This window comes from Cheilinus undulatus, linkage group 12 (assembly GCF_018320785.1).
Source record: "Cheilinus undulatus linkage group 12, ASM1832078v1, whole genome shotgun sequence".
In the NCBI taxonomy this organism is placed as follows: domain Eukaryota; kingdom Metazoa; phylum Chordata; class Actinopteri; order Labriformes; family Labridae; genus Cheilinus; species Cheilinus undulatus.
The window spans coordinates 26,456,457-26,477,560 of NC_054876.1; the positions used below are offsets into that span (position 1 = coordinate 26,456,457).

General features: G+C 38.2%; 1 protein-coding gene across 4 annotated transcripts in view; it reads right to left on the reverse strand.

Moving 5' to 3' along the window:
* Window positions 1–5,735: 5,735 nt before the first annotated feature.
* Window positions 5,736–21,104, reverse strand: part of gabrg2 (gamma-aminobutyric acid type A receptor subunit gamma2) — an 80,465-nt gene continuing 65,096 nt past the window's right edge. Inside the window, exons 8-10 of one of the 4 annotated variants that reach the window (XM_041802138.1) lie at window positions 16,364–16,569; window positions 13,561–13,584; window positions 5,736–10,924 (exon numbers count right to left, since the gene is read on the reverse strand). In XM_041802138.1, coding sequence (XP_041658072.1) covers window positions 10,646–10,924; window positions 13,561–13,584; window positions 16,364–16,569 — 509 coding nt within the window. In that variant the 3' untranslated portion in view covers window positions 5,736–10,645. Of the gene's footprint in view, window positions 10,928–13,560; window positions 13,585–16,363; window positions 16,570–21,104 lie in introns of all 4 variants that reach the window. The other 3 variants (XM_041802137.1, XM_041802140.1, XM_041802139.1) reach the window with 3 other exon arrangements.

Sequence of the window (21,104 nt, forward strand, 5' to 3'; positions counted from 1 at the left end):
AACAGTCCTGAAATGAGGCTATAGTTCCAGCAACAACTTGAAGATCCATTCATAAAAACTCAAACAAAACCTGACAAACAAATTTCCTCGCTAGTCAGACTTTTAATCCAAATCGCAGTTCTGGCATACGTAGACTGATTTCCCAGGGGTGGACTCTTCATTGGCCCATCCTTTGCATAGTATACATTGTACCCAGGTTTCTCCTGGTCAGCTGTTTCCAAATGGCTCTACACAGACCAGGCACAGGGACTCATCCTCTTCTGATGAGGAATCAATTGGAGTTTTTCTTTTTGTACCTGCCCTCTGTTTCTTCCCTGTGCCTTGCTTCTTTGGGATTTTGGATTTGGTTGCCTTGCATTTCTTTTTGAATAGCCTTTTTTTTTCCCTTGTGCCTGCCTTTCAGCTTCAAGTGCCTCCTTCACAGATGTGTCAGTGGGGATAGCAGTTTTTCTATTATTTCTCTGTTGGTGAACTTCTTTTTTTTGGACCAGCTTTTGGGTAAGGCCTAATATCCTCTGGAGTTAATGTGTTGGTGGGGGTGGAGGTGGAGGACCTCACTCTACGAAAGGGTGAGGTGATGGCTGGCTTGCTAGGGCCTGGAATAGCTTGGTTGGTGCTTGGGCCTGGAGAGGATGGGTTACTGTCAGAGCCTGGAACAACTGGGTTGGTGCTTCAGCCTGGTAGTGCTGGGTCTTGATAGGGCCAGTCTGAGACATAAGATGGTGCAAATTCTGTCTCCAAGAAAACATCCCTGTTGTAAGGTTGAACCCCTGTCACCCGAAAGCCGGCCTAAATATTCAGTGGGATTGCAGCCAGAGGATAAGCAATTGCCACAGTCCCGGGGATGTCATAGATGGTGATTCTTTTACCTGGGTTGTTCCTCATCCAGGAGTCAGAGACAGAGTTTACATGCTTTTTAAGCGCCCATAAACACTTCTGTCCAAAGGCTGCAGCCTGTGTGAGCAGTGGGGTGGGAAAGACAACACAATGATGCCATTTTCTTTGGCAAAATTCAGCCCATCAATTGAAAGATATGAGCAGTGGTTATCCAGGAGGAGTAAGCAGGGCTTCTCTGTTGAGCACTTGGCATGTTCCACAAAATGCTTGAGGAAATGAACAAAGTGAGGTTCTTTCATCCACCTTGTGGGATTTGCTCCTCCTTTGCTGCCAGGCGGCCCATCGTTGATGAAGTGATCACGAAAGTGCACCCGAGGGAATATGAAGTAGGGGGGTATACTGTTCCCTGTATCTGAGACTGCACAAGCGTCACCAGGTACCCCTTTCACCAGATGTCAGTGACCTCACCTGTTTGAACCCACGCTTGGCTACCAATCTGTTTGGTTTCTGTACCGTTGTCACATCATTTTCATCCATGTTCTAGATATCTTCTGGTCCCAGGGAATGTCTGGTGAACACTTTCTCCAGATTGTCAAAAAAAGACTTGACATTCTCCTTGTTAAAGGCACTAGCTCTGGCGAGGCTAGTTGCCTCTGGTTTTCTGAGAGAGAGCGAAGGGTGCCACTTTGAGAAGCCTGTAAACCAATCACTGCTGGCGTCTTCTTTGTCAGCCCAACCTTGTGGAAATTGCAGATCCTGTGCCACTGCAAATTCATAAGCCAGCTTTCTCACCTCAGTTGGAGACAAACCAGAATAGATGTCAGCTGATCTCATAAGATACTTCTCAGGCTGCAGCTCCAACTCTGCACTAAAAACCTGCCGTGGTGATTTGTACCCAACCACTGTAGTTGGGACAGCTGTCTGACTCTTTATTTCGGCTGGGGTGAATGTCTTGCAGTACAGAGCCAAGGTACGGTAGTTGACATTAAAGTCATTTGCAGTACTCCTGATTGATTTATGAGCTAAGGTCACTTGCCTCACTGCCCTCAGCATCACATCAGGTGCTGCACTGCCATGTTCTGTTTTTTTTTATTTATTTTTTTATTCTAAACCACCCTTTTTCTGTAAAAATAAAGTCAAAATGTCATTACGACAGCTGCTGATAAGCAGACCCTCTGTTTTAATGTAAACCCTATTTCAAACTTGTTCTTCTGGGGTGAGTTGTCACATGTGACAACTCACCCCCAAATGGCTGAGACATGTTGCCCCAAACTACCATATTTGCTAAAGGTAGCTCTTACTTAAAGTTAGCTTACAACAGAACAATGACTGAGTTATGACAGGATGCCTTTATCTCTCTTCTTACAAGTTCACATGTATAACTGTTAGGATCTTTATCTGAAAGATGGTTATTTTGAAATCTATCAAGATGATATTTTTTACTTTGGGTTGTGCACAATGGTTAATCGATGCTCACCTAAGCTCACAATGTGCTACTCTCTTCTCAGACAGGACATGACACCTGACCATGTGTCAGAAAAAAACTAGTGTTCCACTTTTTAGTTGCGCCCTCTGGTGGGGAAGATAATTGCAACGTGACAACTTACCCATGTGACAACAAGCCCCAGTCTCCCCTACTTATTTATCATTTTGATTTTTTTTGGTTTCATGTTGGGATTATAAGATAAAACTGGTGGAACCACCATTACTTATACAAAATTCTGTAGTTAGTCACATCTTGCTTCCATAAGAGGTCAGAATTCAAGGGCAACCTCACCATGTTCTGTAAAAAACATATTTTGTTTTAATAAATTTTTAATATGCAAGTAAATATTTATTAGACTCTATATGTGTTTATTTTCAATTATTAACATCCTAATATGCATACAATTTATGGATTTTCTTTTTTTTTTCTTTTTTTTTTTTACCACAAATGGACAAGGAACTATAAATGGTCTTTGGTGACCTTGATTTTCACCAGAAGAATGAAAAAATATAAATAAAAGTGACAGAAGTAAAAAAAAAAAAAAAAAAAAAAAAAAAGTCTACCAGTAAATTTCTAGGATTTAAAGTTTGAATTTCCAAGTATGTCAGTGAGTGCCCTATAAAGTAAGATTGGGCAGGATTCACTTTTTAATACCATCATGCCCTCCCCAGATTTTACTGGGGTATATGTTATTACTGCTAGGTGTTTAAAAAACACATTATATAACGTGAGGTGCATGTGTAACCACAGCAAGCAGAGTGTGAGCCACTACAGGTGCAACATTAGGAGAGAGGATCAAATTGAGTTTGTCTTTTTCTTCTCCTCTACCACACAGACACGCTCCCTTTAATGTAAAAAAAAAAAATCATGTTGCGAGATTGTTTTATACAGGAAGCTTATAAAAGGACGCATCACCCGTGGGTATTAATAAACCTTTCATTTCTGATCACTGATCTTTGACCAGAAAGAAGGATTAAAGTCTTTTCAAATTCACATTTCTGTAGATCACTTTACAACCAGGGGTCCAAGTTTATCAGTTTGACTTCAGAGAGGACCAGAGCACTGTGCTAGAGCTCTGCCAGGCCATGGCACACTACTATCAATGCACAGATATACAGTGCTTGAAAAATTTATCAGACCACCTGTCATATTTGTCTCAAAGACCATCCAGCATCATGAGGTGCTTTAATGCGGACTCTTTCATTTTCAGTGAGCTCTTCACGTTTTGCCATTTTGAACAGGAATGAGGGATTTCAAACTGAATTCACCCAAATTTGAGCTGGCTCACTGGGCTTCTCGGAGAAGTCAGAAATTAATCAAGCATAACATCCAACCACTAAAACTATTTTTTCTGTTCAGGAATCCAGGTAAATAACTATAATTTGACATGTTAATCAAGAAATATTAATGTGCTTTACTATTTTTTTTATTTTTTTGTAAATCAGTAAATTTATAAATAATATTAAAATAATAATAATAATATACAAATATTTTAGCATAAAAAATATCATTTGGGTAAAAGAGCTTCTACATCTTGGTGTATTAACCATTGCAGAAACATAAAAAATGATTTTGGTAATTACCAATGCTGTTGATTTAGGGCAGCTGTGGCATAAACCTTACTTTGGTTAGGGTTAGGGTGGTCTAATAAATTTGTTAAGCACTGTACACTACCGCTCAAGAGTTTGGGATCTCTGGCGCATTTCTTTTTTTCCCAATAAAAACATTTTTATGCAGTTCACAAACAGTTAAGAGCAACTGTCAGTCCTCTGCATCAGTCTCCTAGTATGGCTGCTAATCCAAGTTAATCATGTTGCACAGCTAAAAAACATTTTCCTAATAAGGAAGCGATAAGACTGGACACTGGAGGACCAGAAGAAGGGGTTGTTCATGGATGAGTCCAAGTTTGAGGTCTTTGGATCAAACAGAAGAACATTGATGAGATGCAGAACAAATGAAAAGATGCAAGAATAGTGCTTAAAACCATCAGTCAAGCAAGGTGGAGGTAGCATGATGGCCTGGGGGGCTTAGGAGGTGGTAGAATAGGAGATTTGTACAGAGTGGAAGGGCCCTTGGGGAAGGACAGCTATCACAAGATTTTGCAGTACCATGTCATACCCTTTGGACAGCACTTGCTTGGAGCCAATTTTATCCTACAACAGGATAATGACCCGAACCTCACCTCCAAAATGTCTACAAAATATTAAAAGAAGAAGCAGTCAGCCAGAATTCTGACTGTAGTGAAGTGGCCAGCACAGTCTTCAGATCTGAACCCTATTGAGCTGTTTAACCGGTATGGAAGAAGACTCCATCAAGCCAATCTATCTTGTGGGATATTCTCCAGGAAGCATGGGGTGAAATCTCATCAGATTACCTTGAAAAATTGACCGCTAGAATGCCTAGGGTCTGCAGGGCTGTAATTACTGCCAACGGTGTTTTTTTCTATGAAGGCAAAGTTTAAAGATCATTTCTCATTAAAATCAGTATTTCTAACCCTGACAATGTCAGCATGTCCAGTTCATTTGCTGTATTTCCTATTCACAGTCATTTCATGAGTTCTTCTGTGGAAAACAAGAAAATTCCAAGTGATCCCAAACTTTTGAGTGGTAGTGTATATTCACGCGACTTAGCCTGACATCATTATCAGGAGTTCTGTCATCACTTCTCAAGCATCTTCAACACAGTCAGTGGTGCTGCTGGTAGAAAAAGACACATTTTCTAAAGAAATGTATGACAAATTTTCACTCATCACACTGCACTGTGTTAATAACATTAATTTAAGCAATACCGTGGCTATTCTTTAATACCCCGCATTACTGCTACTATAGTGTTAAAGAGCCGTTTGAAAATTGCACAGTGTATGGCACATGTAATCCTGTTTTGAAGGCCTGTATGTGTAAAATATACAATACTTAATACACATGAAAGAACCAAAAAAAGGAGTTCCAAAAATCTACAGAGAAAAGTTTTTTTTTCAAATGTTTTTGCTACTACTTCAGTAATCCTATACATACAGTAATAGGCGTAGCACAGAGGGGAAAAAGGGTACTGATTACCCAGGCAGGTGTAGTCCAGCACTGCAAAATAATGCAAGTACATTCAATTTAACCATAGTAAAAATATTGCTCATAAATTGGGAAATGATTGTTAAAAAAAATAAATCAAAATGCAAAGATATTTGTAAAAAAATAGCCAGCTAAGGGGAGCCCTGTGTAATATTCTTTCTGGGGGCCCTAAATCCCTAGCTACGCCCCTGCATACAGTACAACCTATATATGACACAGACACGGTAGCTGATTGTTCTTAGAGAAAAAGCAATGAAGATTGAAAGACTCCTACAACTACTGCCAGGAAAATAAAGACATAATAAATAATGATGGAACTTCAAACTTTGATAAATGCAACCATTTTATTGTAAAATTCCACAGCTATGTGCAATTTCCTTATGAAAAGGATTTTTTCCAGTACATGTTTAATATATTATGCAGACCCTAACAGAATGGATCAGTGCCCCTTTTATACAATACTCAAATATACATAGATGGCAAACAACTAACATACTGTATGTATGAGGATCATATGAAATTCATTTTGTTCTCGATTACTGAGTTTTGTTGTTTCAGTGCGTTTGTTTTGTTTTCTGTAGTTTGACAAAATACATAACAATAGAAAATATCTACATGTGCTGTTCACGTTTAAGTCTCATTTGTGGGTCCCAAAGTAAATAAAGTATCACTTAGTCAGAAATAAGTACAGTTTGAATAAAAATGCATGGCAATGCAAGCAAAAGACTTAAACTGGATGAAAAAATGCTGTGAATCGGATCAAATTTTTTAAAACATCTGTCAGACTAAAAAAAAAATATATAATCATGCACACTACTGAATAAAAACATTTTCTATCAACTTTCATTCACTTTAAATCTTTGCATTGACAGTAGAGTGCAGTAAAAATATAGTAAACAAACTATAAACAAGCTTAGAGCATTATGGAAAAAAACTCTTAGTATGTTTATTTTGCACCAATGTTTAAAAGAAAAAGAAATAAAAAAAAATCAAAATCATAAAAGTCTGAGTTCACTACAGTATTTTTAAAAGTCTGGTCTACATTTGGACATTGTTCTTTTTTGGTTCTATAATGTGAAAAAAAAACAAAACAAAACAAGCTATATTACAATAACCAAGGGGATGTCAGCTAACATTCCTATGCAGCATTTTCTCCAAGAAACCCCCCCTCCCACATTTTTCAAATATGTTGCATGTTTGCACAAAGCAGTAGAAGTGGATTCACAAATGATAATACACTTTAGTATTCTCTATTGCATGTGTGTCAGTTTGGCACTTTATAAGATGTAATCACTCTTGAACATTTCTGCAAGCTACTGAACACTGATGATGACCTGCCTACATTGCTATCGACACACTTACGTCCCTAATGATGACAGAGATAGACTATGTGCACACTGAAGACAGGTTTCAGACTACTAAGTAGCAGCTTCAGAACACAACAGGACCACCGTTAAATACAAAAGGTAAAGAAGTTCAGGGAACATGAGAAAATCTGGTGAATGCATACGTCTTTACCATCACTGATGATGCTTTGGATGATGAAATAGACCGATGGAAACCTGTGGCAGTGAAAAAGTGGAAATAGGTCACTCAGAGGTAAAAAATGTTCATCCTCTGGTGGCTCGGGTACAATTTTTTTTTGTTTTTCCCCTCCTGAAAATAGTCAGCTCTACTATTCAGAAGCCGCACCATAGATGATGTTGCAGCTCAACAGATATAACAGTGAGACAGGCCTGTGTGAGATTAGTGTATACATCGATCACAACATAGAAAACACAAGATAAATAGGCTCAAGCTTCATAGACACACTAACAAAAATGTAGCATTGATATAAGTGACAGCATTCTGTGTTTCTTTTTAGGGGCTATATGAACATAAAATACTTTTTTTTTCAATAAAATAAATAAATAAATACCATTAATGAATAAATAAATAAATACCCCATTACCCCAAAACATTTTCTATAAGGTCAGTCCAGCATAATACAATAAGTATGATGATATACTATAACAATGCTGAAATTACAAAATATAGACCCTCATACAAAATCTCAAGGGCTGGACGAGTGTTTTCTTCCTTTTCTAGTTTATGTACATAAAGACAAACTTTACTGAAGCACGGCCTCTGTTTGTTGCATACTGGTGTCCGTCCGAGTTCATCTGTGAGGGGCTGTTTATCAGCTGTGTTACATGTTATCCTACACAATAACCATTCAAATGCTTCTGCTGTGTTCTCTGCCCTCTTTAGGGGATTATTTTAATGGGAAAGATGTAAAAACTAATTTAAAAAATGGATTTTGACCACCCAGTCAATCAGTTTCCTCACACAGGCATTCTTAAGCATTAGTTTCACAGGATTTGTTTGACCTGGAGTCCTCTGATGATTGTTGATAATTGTTGAATTTGTGGTGTCAATGTTTGGGGCGGCTCATTAGCACTGGATAAGTGAAGTTTCCTCACATTTAGTGATATTTCTGATTTAAAATATTGAAGCACTGCATGCCAGCAGCGATAATTAAGCAGCTGCACACTTGTTTTTTAAATTCCACTCAAAATGGCAGTGCAGCCCACTTTATCTTTTCCAGCTGTTATTGCATTTGTGTAACTTACACATACTCTGGGAGGAGCTACCAATGTGACAACATAAGAAAGATGCAGAAAAAAATGCAAAAATAAACAAACCGTCCCACAGGGTTCCTGCAGTTTCTTGAAAAGTCTTAAATTGTCTTAAATTGCACATTTGAATTTAAGGCCTTATGATTTTTACCTCCAGAAATTGTTGCATATATAATCTCCAGAATTCAATAAATTTAGGCCATGTTTACACAAAAACGTTCTGCTTCATTTTCCGTCTTCATTTTCTACTAGTTCCACATGTAGACAGCAATGTTTTGAAACCAATCTCCCAGCGTACAAGACCGCAGGAAACACCGAAAACATTGTAGTATACATGCCAGGCCAATAGCTGGCGGTGTAATTTTGCAATAGCCAAAGCGCACACATGCGTAAAGACCCTTCCTTCCTTGTAGCCTAAGTACTATAGTGTAAACATCAAAGATGGCAAGCACATAAGCAATTGTATGGGTCGACAATGAGGTGGAATTGTTGCTTTGAGTGACTCTTAACTACAAGACGGGTATATTTCAAGAGTATGTTGACTGGGAGTCATTCCAGTTGACATTATGGTCTACCCAAAACACTGTTCTTGTGTAGACAGGCAGCCAAAATACAACAAAAGTTTTGTGTTTTCACTTGAAAACGTCATGTAAAAAGGGCCATGGTGTTGGATGTTCTAAATTTCCTGGGGGGAATTTTCAGATCTCTCTTTGAGTTTATCTGGCTCACTGTGATTAAAAAAAAAAACTCTGTAGTGTTGAAAAACATTAGTCCAGTTCTCGAACATCTAGGCTACCAGGTTGCCAAGTTAAAAAATCCATGGAGCCCACTGTTGTTTTAGCTGGTTTAAAAAGTATTTATTTGCTTTTTAAAGGTGTAACTCTTCAGAATCAGCTTGGTACACCTGCTTAAGTGTCTTATGATAAATATCAGTATATGGCATATTGATGGACTAGAGGCCGTAAATGTGCCAGAAGTCATCAAATTTGGGCGTTTATGGCCAAAAAATGTATTTGTCGTATGCAATTTGACATTTTATAGAAAGAACATTAAATCAGAAAATTCAGCTGTGCAAAAAGTAGTATTAATTGTTCTTAAGTGTTTAAAAGTCTTGATTTTTAAAGCATATAGGAACACTGGCCCTAAGTTAGTGAGTTGGTGATTCAGACTGGATTGCTTAATCAGAGGACCTGTGTAACCTGAAATATGCCACACATGATTAAGAACACAGGGAACCTTGTATAACTATCACAATTGATGAGAGGTCCCCAGGTAATACTAATCCCTTGAAAACAAGACTTTTACACTGTTGTTTAAATGCAGGCCCAAACTAATTTGTGCATTTTGTGTGTTTTTTAATGTCTTAATAGCAGAATGACACAGAGAACCCAGTGAGATTGACAAATCCCTTACAGGTGTCTATATTGACATTTGCATTAAGGAGTGGATTAGTTTGTATTCCTGTTCCTCAAAGGCAAAAACAGCGGTAGTTATCACTCTGCTAATGCAAAAGGGCAAACAATTTTTTTTTCCAGTACAGAGAATGCAACTTTTTAAAATACGTTTTCCCTGTTAAAAGCTTGCATAACAAAAAAGAACAACAGCAGTGTGTCATTATGTAAATGCTTGCTTTTAACAGCTCGTGGAGGAGGGGGTGAGAGGTCAGCATTGTCTATACAGTAGGCTAATGGCTGTGAGGAAAATGATTAAAGCAGTTGTCTGGCCTGATATCATCTGTCCCGCCCACTTGTATGCAAAGATGATTTCACAACTTAAAAAGACGAATTGGGCACTTTTTTTCCTTGTGTGGTTTTCCAATTTTCCTAGAAAAAAAAAGTATATCTAAATCCTGAATGATAATCAACAGTGCTCTTTTTTGTAGTTTCCATAACCAACAACAGAAGACCATAAAACATGTTGATTTTTGGCCTGAAAGGTGCATGCAATAAATGTAAACCACTATGTAATAGTAAAATATATACAGTGTCTGTACAGCTGAGCATTGTTCATAAACAGCATCCTCTCTGTCTCTCTCTGACCACACGTAGAAAATGTTCAATTGTGCCAATGCTGGAGCTAAATGGATTAAAAATAAATCATCCAAATGAACTGTAATGTGTCTGTCTAACATCGCTCTATTAAAGTGCTTCAGATTTAGTGTTTTAGGATGCGAAGCAAGAGAAAAAAAGTGAAAATAAATAATAAGACAATAAATGTCTTTTATATTTTTCATAAAGATGTTTGCTGTGATTTGTTTCAACTTTTTACAGTGGAAGGAATGCATTTCTCCTAATAATAATAATAATACAATAAAAAAAAACATCAGAGAAATAAGGAAATCCAAAAATATGTCAAATCTTAAAACACAACTAAGATTCTCGTAGATTTCTCACACAATCAATGTATCCACAACACATCTATAAACCTCCTCATACCAGTTAAGTGTAGTGCTACAACATTTGCAGTGTCTGTCAGAGTTTTCATGACTTAGAGATTAAAACTGAAGATTTAAAGGAAATGCTTCAAATCAAATCATCTTGTGTTGCAGTGGGTCCCCTCCTTTAGTATGTCCCTTGCTGGCACAGAGCATAATGTAGAACATAAGAAGCTGTGTGATAAGGCTGGAGACACAGCCAGACCTAGAGATAGAGATAGGAGACCCAGTAAACCAGGTTGAAGAGACCGAATGCGGTGGGGAAGAAGATGCGTGCGTACGAGTCTATCTTTGCGATACGAATGTGCAACCTCCCATGCCGCCACGCTCCTGAGCGGCAGTCTTCGAAACAGCAGAAGAAGCTGGTGCAGTCCTTCCCGTCCAGACACTCGTAACCATACTCCTCGTCCCGCTCCTGCATGTGTGTGGCGTTGTTCATCTGGATGGCTGTGGCCGAGCGTGGGCGGATGTCTACCGTGGGTGTCTGCTTTTGACAGGACAAAAAAAAGGTACAGTTAGCAGTCAAAGCCTTGGAGTGCCATTAACAAGAGCTTAGTGACATAACAGGGGAGCTAATTTACGCTGTCGTCTGTCTGACACTTTATTTTCTGTCATTAGTCAGCACAAAGTAATTTAAACCTTCAACTAGGCAATGGGTCCTTTTAATGTTGAAGAAATACTTATAGACCCATAACTACTAACTGTGGTTGTAATTAGTGAGGATTATAGTGACAAGGGTCAGTCCCCGTGGAAACCAATGATGACAATTACACCTTAGGGCTGGAGTCAAGCTGGCTGCTGAGGCAACTGCATCTTTTTTAGTGAAGTGGTCCACATGGCTTTTCTTCTCAGGGATATAAAGATAGTGGTGGGCAATGCTTCTTAATTTTTAATCTAGATTATGCTGCTGCTTTTGCAAAACATTGCCAAATTTTGTGAAAACATTCTGAAACATTAGCTTAAGCAGAGTGTTTTAAAATGTTTTAATGCTCAGTGACTCAACGAAATGACTTGTAAGCTTTTTTTTTTTCAACCGGAAATACATTTTCAAGATATGTTGTAACTGGCTTATGATGCATCATAAAGCCAGGCTTAGGGAGGAGCATGTGTTGGCAGATGTGCAGCACACAGCTCAGTATTTCTCCAGCCCACTCGCTCTTTCACTAAATGGGTTAAAATAAATCTCCTTTGCAAACTGTGCTCACCACTGGAGGGCACATGCCTTTCATTTGTGAGTCTTCCTAAAATAGGACAGTGACATCAGTGAGTCTGTGGCCCTGTCATTTTAAAAGGGAGACAATTAGAGTTTCATTGCGACATTTTCATCAGCTTTTATCTTTAAAAACCATAGCACCTTTGCACAAATTGGAACTCAGGCTGTTTGGCAGATTAAATGCTTTCCCCCTCGCCTTTGGCAGCCATGGAACATCCCTTGACCTTGCTGATAAACTAGGGTGTCTAGCTCATCATTTAAAGAAGACACAGTGAGTCGAGCATGCTCCAGAGTTCAGCTTCTAATAATTTCACATCCCCGCTTTCCCTCAGAAAACTGCCAGTAGCCGCCATTTAAGTTGTTCTTAATGTTTTCTCTTTGTAACATAGGAATAATTATCAAAACAGACTGTGCTTGCACTAGAAATATGCACAAGTATGACACACTAGTTGTATTTAAACTGAAACAAATGTAATGAATCAGGATACTCTCCCCCCTTCTTTCCACTTGAATGTTTTTGCCCCCATTTCTGTGTTTCTACAATACGCATGCTTGCTACAAAAAAATTAGGTCATTGCAGTTTTAGCTGGAACATAACATTATCTGCAGTAAGCATGCATCCTCAGACAAGCTTAAAATACTTAAACTTGATTGGACTGATCATTCCCTATAACTTCTGGTCTTGCACAGCACTAGTGCACAAACCTGCTGTCCCTTTGAAAACGATACATAACCACAAACAAAACGACATGGGTGGGGGTTAGTTTCAGCATTTTTGTCCTTATTGAGCGGACAGTATGTTGAGTTAATGAGGGGATTAGCGGAAGCAGGTTATGACTCTGTTCTCAAAGGGGATTGGTTGCACTGGAGGAAAGCGCAGTGGAAAGCTCAAGCAGAAGGAGCATTTAGAGCATCCTGCCGCATGGCCTGGTCAAGCTGGGCTGTGCTGAGTTGGTGTTAGCAGAAATAATAAAAAAGAAAACAACAAAGAAAACAACACAGTGGCATCGGCAACTTTAACCGGCTGAAAGTAGACAACCTCTCAGAGGAAAAGAGAGCCTGAAACAGTCTGGACCATTAGTGGAGGATCCCCTGCTTATCTGGCTTAAACTAAATATTTAATGCAAGTGTTTGAATACTGCAGGTGGATTTTTTTGCTGCACATTTAGCCTCATGTGATGGTTGAAATTCTAACTAATCTGACCTTTTAGTAAAAACTAAATAAAAATAAACTTCTAAGTATGAGTGACCTCTATGTGGAAAAGCACATTATCTTCCCTCTTAGTTAAATTTAGATCTTTGCTTGCTCCCGCCCACCCTGGATGCTTTTTGGGTGTTTAAAGATTAGCATGTGCTAATCTTCTGAATGGACCTCCAAGTATAATTAGACTCAACACAGTGCAGGGGTTGTCTGTTTCAGTCTGTTAAGGCTCTGCTGACTCTGTAGGAAGCGTCAGGTTGAGAAGCCCAACAAACACACAGGTATAGATTTACTGGCAGGAGGAAGGGACAGAAGAGGAAGCTATTGCAGCAGCTGCTAGTTCACTGTGGTTACAACAACAACAACAACAAAGAGTGAAACAGGACAGAGGGAGCCAGAATGAGTCCACACTGGGCCTGGACTTATACATTCCTCTGGACATGGGATGTGTAGGATTCTTATTTTAATTTTTTTTATAAACGGCTTAACTCTGTCTGGCTGGCTGCCTCCGCACTGTGCACTGTAGAGTGCCCCTTTTTTATGTTATCCCTGGTACCTATTTGGTAACTAATAAGGGAATGCAGGTAGATAAAACAGGAATAGAAAGAGGCGTGTCTGCTAGAGAACAAACAGAAAAGCAGTGAGGTGCTCAGGCTCAAAGAGCCAAAATGCATCAGACACATGCAGTCAGACACAGGCAATATACCTTTGAGGAAAAGAGCCGGAGGAGCTTTTGTCCAGACAGGAAACAAAGAATATGTGGAGTTGGAAGAGAGTAACAAAAAACAAAGAATACATGTAAACAGAGAACAAAAAACATCCATAAAAAGAAAAGAAAACAGTAACACAAGAGAATGTGTGAGAGTTACAAGCAGTTCTGTTTAAAGTAAAATGGAAAGAGAAGAAATATACTGTAGAGAGACATACATGTTACAAACAGAGACAAGGGGAGATGCATGGTGGGATATATATATGTATCTCACATGCTTCTTACACCAGCAACACCTTAGGAAAAATATTACAGTGCATACATATTGCAAAGCTTAAGACAGTAATGCACACAATCCAAACTGCTGAGCTCAAATACTCTCTGTGAATGAAAAAAATTGTTCACATTAGGTTAGAACATTTGTCTTACACAGAACTTCAAATTCAGCAGATGTTGTAAAAGAAAGAAAAAAACATGTGGCTTGCACCCATGGAAAAAAATTTCAAAATCTTCTTTGCCAATGCCAAACAGCTTGTTCTGCCATTGACTCTTGTTTGATGGATTGAAGTCTGAAGAAACAAGACATATTGGCAATTAAACAATTTATTCATTTAACAAACAGGAGTCTCAGTAGCGTGTGGAAGAACCATACACAGTCACAACAGCCTGGCACCTCCTCCTCATGATGGTCACCAGCCTGGTCACACACTGCTGTGGGATGACATCCCATTCTTCAACCAGCATTTGTCACAAGTCAGCCAACGTGGTTGTGTTGGTCACTCTGGCACGAACAGCACACCCAAGCTGATCCCACAAGTGTTCAATGGGGTTGAGATCAGGACTGCTGGCAGGCCATTCTGTCCTCTCCACTCCCAAATTCTGGAGGTAGTCTCTGTAAACCCGCTCTGTGGGAGCGAGCCATCTTGGAGGATAGATAAAGTTCAGTACCAGACTGGGGAGATAAAGGATTGCTACTAGTTGCAGAATCTCATCTCGATATCTCTCTGCATTGAGACTGAGAATCAGGTGCAAATCAGGTATCTGATTGTCAGGACGTGAGGGTACCAGAAGCTCAAAATAGAGTCAATAGCAACAGCAAAATAAGCTGTTTGGCAATGGCAGAGAAGATCTGGCAAATATTTCACAGGTGCAACCCACATACTAAGCTCTGCTGCTTATCCCACAAACGCATGTTTCTTACAAATGTGGCACCATTTAAAAGGCAAATAAACACGATTTCCAACAGTATAACATTTATTTCAAGGCAGAATTGTTACAACAAATAAATAATTCACCAAATACGAATTTCCTTACTTTTTGTGCTAAGTCAGTTAAACTGAAGATTTGCTGACAGGATAATACTTCTAATACAGAACTGCAGTTTTTTTTTTTAATTCCTGTTGAACCAAACAGCTAACATGAAGTAAAAGAAGCTTGAAAAGTGCTCTTTTCCCTCCATGTCCACTTCTAATGATTCAGAATGACATCAGAAAGAATTTACGCTGTAGACCTGGTCAGCAAAGACTTCCTTTCTTCCATACTTACTCATTTGTGCATGCAGGAAAGTAGTGTTGAAAACCAAGTACAGGCCCTCTGAGATGGTGATCAGGCATTATACTTCCTTTTATACTACTCATTCATGTACAACTGAATCAGTAACAGAACCATGACTAAAACCCAAGTTAGAGATACAAAGACCAGAGTGACCGATCAAAATTACAATTCAATACTTGTGTTAAATTAAGCAGAGGGAAGTTAAAGGTTATAAATCATGATCTTAGAGCCACCAAAAATAGCATAACAGATGATTTCCAATTATGTGGCAACTGTGACAATATCACAAGCTTAGAATGTGTAAAAAAAAAAAAAAAAAAAAGGGAAAAAATAATGGATAAAAATTCATTAATTCAAAATTGAATCCAATGCAAATTACCTAAAACTTGCATTTTTTTCACATGGCCAGAAGGATGAGTCCAGAAACATATGTCGCATGAGTATTCAACCACTAATTTCCACATTTCTTCAACACAGATAATGTTCATTTTAAAATGTAGGACCCTATTGAGGATCAATTTATAAAGATGTCAAAACATGATTAACTTTGGTTAAAAAAAACAAACTAAATTTAACCAGGAGCGATAGCTTCAAAACAGGAGTCTATTAACCAATGGAGGGTACTTCTACCCCTTTGATACATGCTGGTTGCACTGGCTTTATTTAGAAATACATACTAAAAATATATTAAGCACCGATTTTCTTAAACAATTCTAATTTCAAGATCCATAAACCAGCTCATCTCTTGATATTGTGAGGTGTCATGCCTCCCATCTAGGTAAATTTATTCAGCTTTTTAAGTGCTTACATATCTGTAGAGGCACCATAGCCCTTCAACCAAGCCTTTATCTCTTGATGGATTTAAACCTTACATGAGGCTAACATGGCCCTACACACTTGTCATGTGACACTGGTCTAAATTACAACCATAACAGATGTGCGGTGGATTATGAAAAGGTTGGAGTTACATGCCTCACTCATTGAGTAATTTGACGTAGTGACCCCCGGGAAGATGCTCCCTTAGGGAGGCTAAAGAGTGTAGCTTTTTTTCCCCCCAAGGCTTATCTAAGTACTGTAATGCAGCGGGGGAGGGGCAGAGAGTGTGTAGGAAGAACTTGATCTTTCACCTATATAGAGGATAATGTCATCACCCAAGAGATGGAAGACACAGATATACTTTAGTACACTAATCATTATCATTTCTGTATGTAAATTCATCTGATGGCAGTTTCAGAAAGACACTCACCGGGTTTTTCTTCTTCTTGTCCTTTTTGGCACTCGGCTTCCTGTTGCTGACAAAGTAGTGCAGTGTGCCATACTCTATGAGTGCAGCAAAGACAAAGATGAAGCAGACGGACACAAAAAGGTCCATGGCGGTCACATAGGACACTTTTGGAAGGGATTTCCTGGCAATGGTACTCAGCGTGGTCATGGTCAGCACAGTAGTGATACCTAGTAATGAAATCAGAGACAACAGAGATCATTAGATTCGCTTTGAATCAAGATCAAATAAAATTTAATAATGAAGCTTTTATGCAATGCAGCATAAAACTTAAGGACTTTTTTTTACCATCATATCCCAAAAACAACTGAAAATACAGCTCTAATTTACTTAATTTGTAGTATTGTTCTGGCAAAACAGTTATTGAACTAGTGCTGTCAAGCACTTTATAAAGTAGTTTACTTTCAGTCTTATAGCTAATTAATCACAAGGAATCCCACACATCAATAACATGAAGCATTGTTTACAGACTTACTATATTACAGTATTTTTTGTTTGCATTCCTAACTTTAAAAATTGTAATCGTACTTTATGCTTCACCTCATTTAGTGTTACCTCCCAAATTTATTTACTCTGATTTGGTGGCTTACCTTTAGGTCTCCAGCCTAGGGCTGGGTATTGCTAAGAACCTCACGATTCCATTCAATTTCGATTCTTTAAGTTGCGATTCAATTCGATATCGATTCGATATTGATTTAAATGCTTTGATGTTGATTCAGTAAGAAGTAGAAATACACAAATGACCTGTTGACGATTTTTAATAATTATTTTCATGCCCATGTGAACATATGTGGTAGGTCACCTCACATTTTTTAGCAATAAAACATCTGAAAATAAAAATGTGCACAATAATAACTTATTTGTGCATAAAGAGAACACAAGTAAAAAACATGACAGTTCTGTATAAACACTGAAAAGTAAAGTGCATGTAAACTTTAATAATATTTCTTTCCTCTTGGAAAATGTGATAAGCTTCTCATAACATGGTTATGGTTGGTTGTTGTTTGGTCGAGTGTGGCCTCCGTCCATACAATGCGAATCACATGCACAGTGACCCCCACTGGCCAGGAGGTGAATCAATTCAGAGGATTTGCTGAATCGATACTGAATTGAGGGGGGAAATATTGCGATGCATCGATTAATCGATATTTTTTACCAACTCCTACTCCAGCCCTATTCCCCAAATTTTATCCGTTAGTACTTTTTTCTGATACCACACACTTAAAACCAGTGTTTCCCAAACTTCTTATGGTGACCCACTTTTTAGAGGGTAAGAGTTATCATGACCCAACACTTTAGATGCTCAGACGTTATAGCTTATCAAGTCTGCCTTCTGCACCACCCTCATCTTTGTTGGTTGGTCAAGCTGATGGCCAGTGCTGCAACAGTAATTCCAGACTAAATCTGGTCCTGACCTGGTGCTTTCTGCCTTACCAGCCTAGAAGGTTCCACTTTATTACCATCAAATATTCTTTCTTTGCATGTGTGGCCCCTTGGGCCCTCAGTAGCCATCTGGCCTGGAACAATGTGTTTCTCTTTTTTTACAGCTAAGCATGCCTGTGACTCTAGCTCTTTTCCCACCCAGTGGCTGGTAGATCCTCCATAATGTGTACTGTAGATATAAATGTCTCATTAAATACTGTAGCAAAGAAATTTTGAAAACTCACTTGTCAACGTCAAAAAAATCTCACACCTGTGGGTTCTGAACAAGACTTTGGGAATGACTCCTTTAAACGAAACAATATCTGTTATTTTTACATGCAAAACTACAGAAAATATAAAAGTATATGTGTTTTAATTAAACCCATAGATGTCATAAATGTAGAGAGAGAGAGAGACAAACACTCGCTCTCATGGGTGACTACATGAGAGCGAGTGTCTGTGTCTTGTTACTGTAACAGAGCAGTGATGGAAAGGGAGCAGTCAAGCTCTAAAGAAGCTGGAAACACACCAAAACCTCTGCACAGACATGATGGTACATTCAGTGTTTTGTTCTTTTGATTGATGTAGGAGACTTTCTGCCTCTCCACTCTGTCCTCACAGCCTCTATCCTCGTTAACAGTTTAGCTGTTAACTGTTTTCATTGATCAACAAATAAACTTCAACAAATCTCTTTATCGTCTCATAAAGACGCACATGTTAAACTTGGTGTCTTTTATAAAAAGAGAGAGAGAAGGGAGGTGAGAGACATATCTCCTGGTCCCTAAAAGTTTTCCCTTACATCCCAACCCTTGGACTGATGACAGCTTCACAACCCTGCACAAAACAGATACCCATAAAATGACCTAAAGACAAAAAAAGTTATGACTTACATTGACAAAATCACTGCAGATTTAAGATAAGGTGAGATGCATGTGATTCAGGTTTTTGCCTTTTATTATTATAAAAAGCATGCCTGATTTTGGTATATTTTACTGTAAAGTGAACCTTTCTTATGTGCAGTTTGGAAATTTTGGGGAAAAAAAAGTTGTTCTGAGTGTCCAGGATATCTCTTACTTACTCTGATGGTCACTCAACAGTCACAGCTGTAACTCTGTCCTTTTTGCACAAATGCATCTTTTTCCTTTTTCACTCAGTCCACTTCATATACTTTTGTTTATATCTTTGACAGATTTATATTTTATTTTATTGCATTACAACCTGTTTACTCAGTATTTGTCTATTTCACATTACCCCATTCTTTTCATTTACAGTTGGAATCTTTCTCTCTTTGCACAACATCCATTCTTGGCGTTCAATTTTGTGATCTAATTGTACAGCTTGGTTCATATATTTAAATGGGGACAAATAAAGATTTTTTTTAACTGAATGGAATTTAATTTGAGTTCCTGTCAGTGGAGAATGAAGTTAGTAATGATGTACAGTAGCCTAGAGAATCCAGAATGATGTGATTCTTATTTACAACAGGCTCAGCAGTAGATTATAAATTGTGTATTTACATTTACAATAGTGGCTTGATAGCTCAGTGGTATACATCACTGAGTCTGGTACAGGAGACTGAGCTACACCTGTCTATGTCTCAGATGTCCTTTGCTTTGAACAAAAGCATCTGCAGAATGACATTTGGACAGTAAAACATTAATCAAAAAGATTGCCCCTTAATCAGTCCATTTAGAGTTTGGACATATGTGAGCACAGTTTGAGATTCTCTTTTTAAATGTGTGGACTTGGATACACAAAGCAATAAAACTAAAAGCCTCAACAGCCTGTTTTTTTTTTTTTTTTTTTTTTTTTCATATTAACACAATTACTGTGCAGAGTCATATCTCAGTGATGTATTGTGTGATTAATCTATTAATTTTCTAATGCTTTATTTTTTTCTGTGATTAATTCATAAAAATCAACACATTATTTTGACAGCCCCAGATGTAATTTATGTCACTAATATGCCTCTTCACAACAAGATGAATAAAGCTTAATGAAATTTAAGTCCAGCTGGTGGATTCAAACTCTTGTTGATATTTTTTAATCTTTTCTAAAGTTCTTCTTCAAGTTTTTTACTGTGTTACACATTTTTCTTATATTGCTACCCACTCACATAATGTAAACCAGGGACACATCTGCTCCCCATTTTTTATTTGTATTTGTCTTTTTTCCCCCTTTAAACTTCAGGAAAATAACAGTAATGATAAAAATTAATATCTAAAGGGGCATATGGATGAAGGTGTGAAAAATACAGCAAAATAACAACAAAAAAAAATTTAATCTGCTCCTTTAAGATAAGCTTTAGCTGTGGAAAAAAAAAAATTAGTTTAGCAATAAATGTGACATTTTATGGAATGCAAAGAGAATATTCATTCTGTTTTGTCATTGCAAGCTCTAAACAGTCAAAAGGCATAAAGGAGATGTGACCAGCTGTTCTACTGTCCCCTTGATCCATATGCTTTACTGGTTTAGTGACCATTACATCAGCATACTACACTCTTTTATCTGGTAACCTCCCCCCTTTAATCACTCTGTCTGTCTTTAATGATGATGCAGATGGAGGCGAAGTGATGGCACATGCCCAGAAAATGCGTTTAAGTACACAGATACAACAGATTAGCAATGGCGTTGCACAACCCCCAAACATCAACAAACAGGCTGCTTAAAAGATCGCCTCTTTCCATTGAATAGACCCAACATGTAGGGGGGGAGTTTTATGAAGGCGATTATTTATGTCTAAATTTACCATGAACTGAAAGACATCAGTCTGCACCAAGATTAACACAGCAGTATTGTGAGTGAATTGATATATTTCTGGATGGCATTGAAGGATTAAGAATTATGTCATCCGCATTAATCCGCTTCCTAACCACCTGGCTTTCCCGTACCTCCTGCATCATCTTTCAAAGGAAATTAAGATATTTGACTCCTGGTATATATTTAGAGGGGAATTAATAGTGCTTTTATTTCTGCTGCAAATCATGTCTGGAGCTGAGGAGTAAACAAAAGCTATTTTTAGAGAGATTGATGATGGAGGAAGAAATGATGATAGTGAAGTAGAATGAGGGTTTCTCCCTGCAGGGATTGCTTTACATTCAGTTATGCTCGCTAATGATCACATCACATGAACTTGAGGACGGGATTTAGAGCCTTAAGGAGAGCTGACTAAGGAATATGTAAGTGCATTGGGAGTGAACTTTTGAGGATGTCCACTAGACGCCAAGGGCAAGTTCAAAAGTTGACACATTTCCTTGAAATCTTCACATTTGCTCTCTTTTTT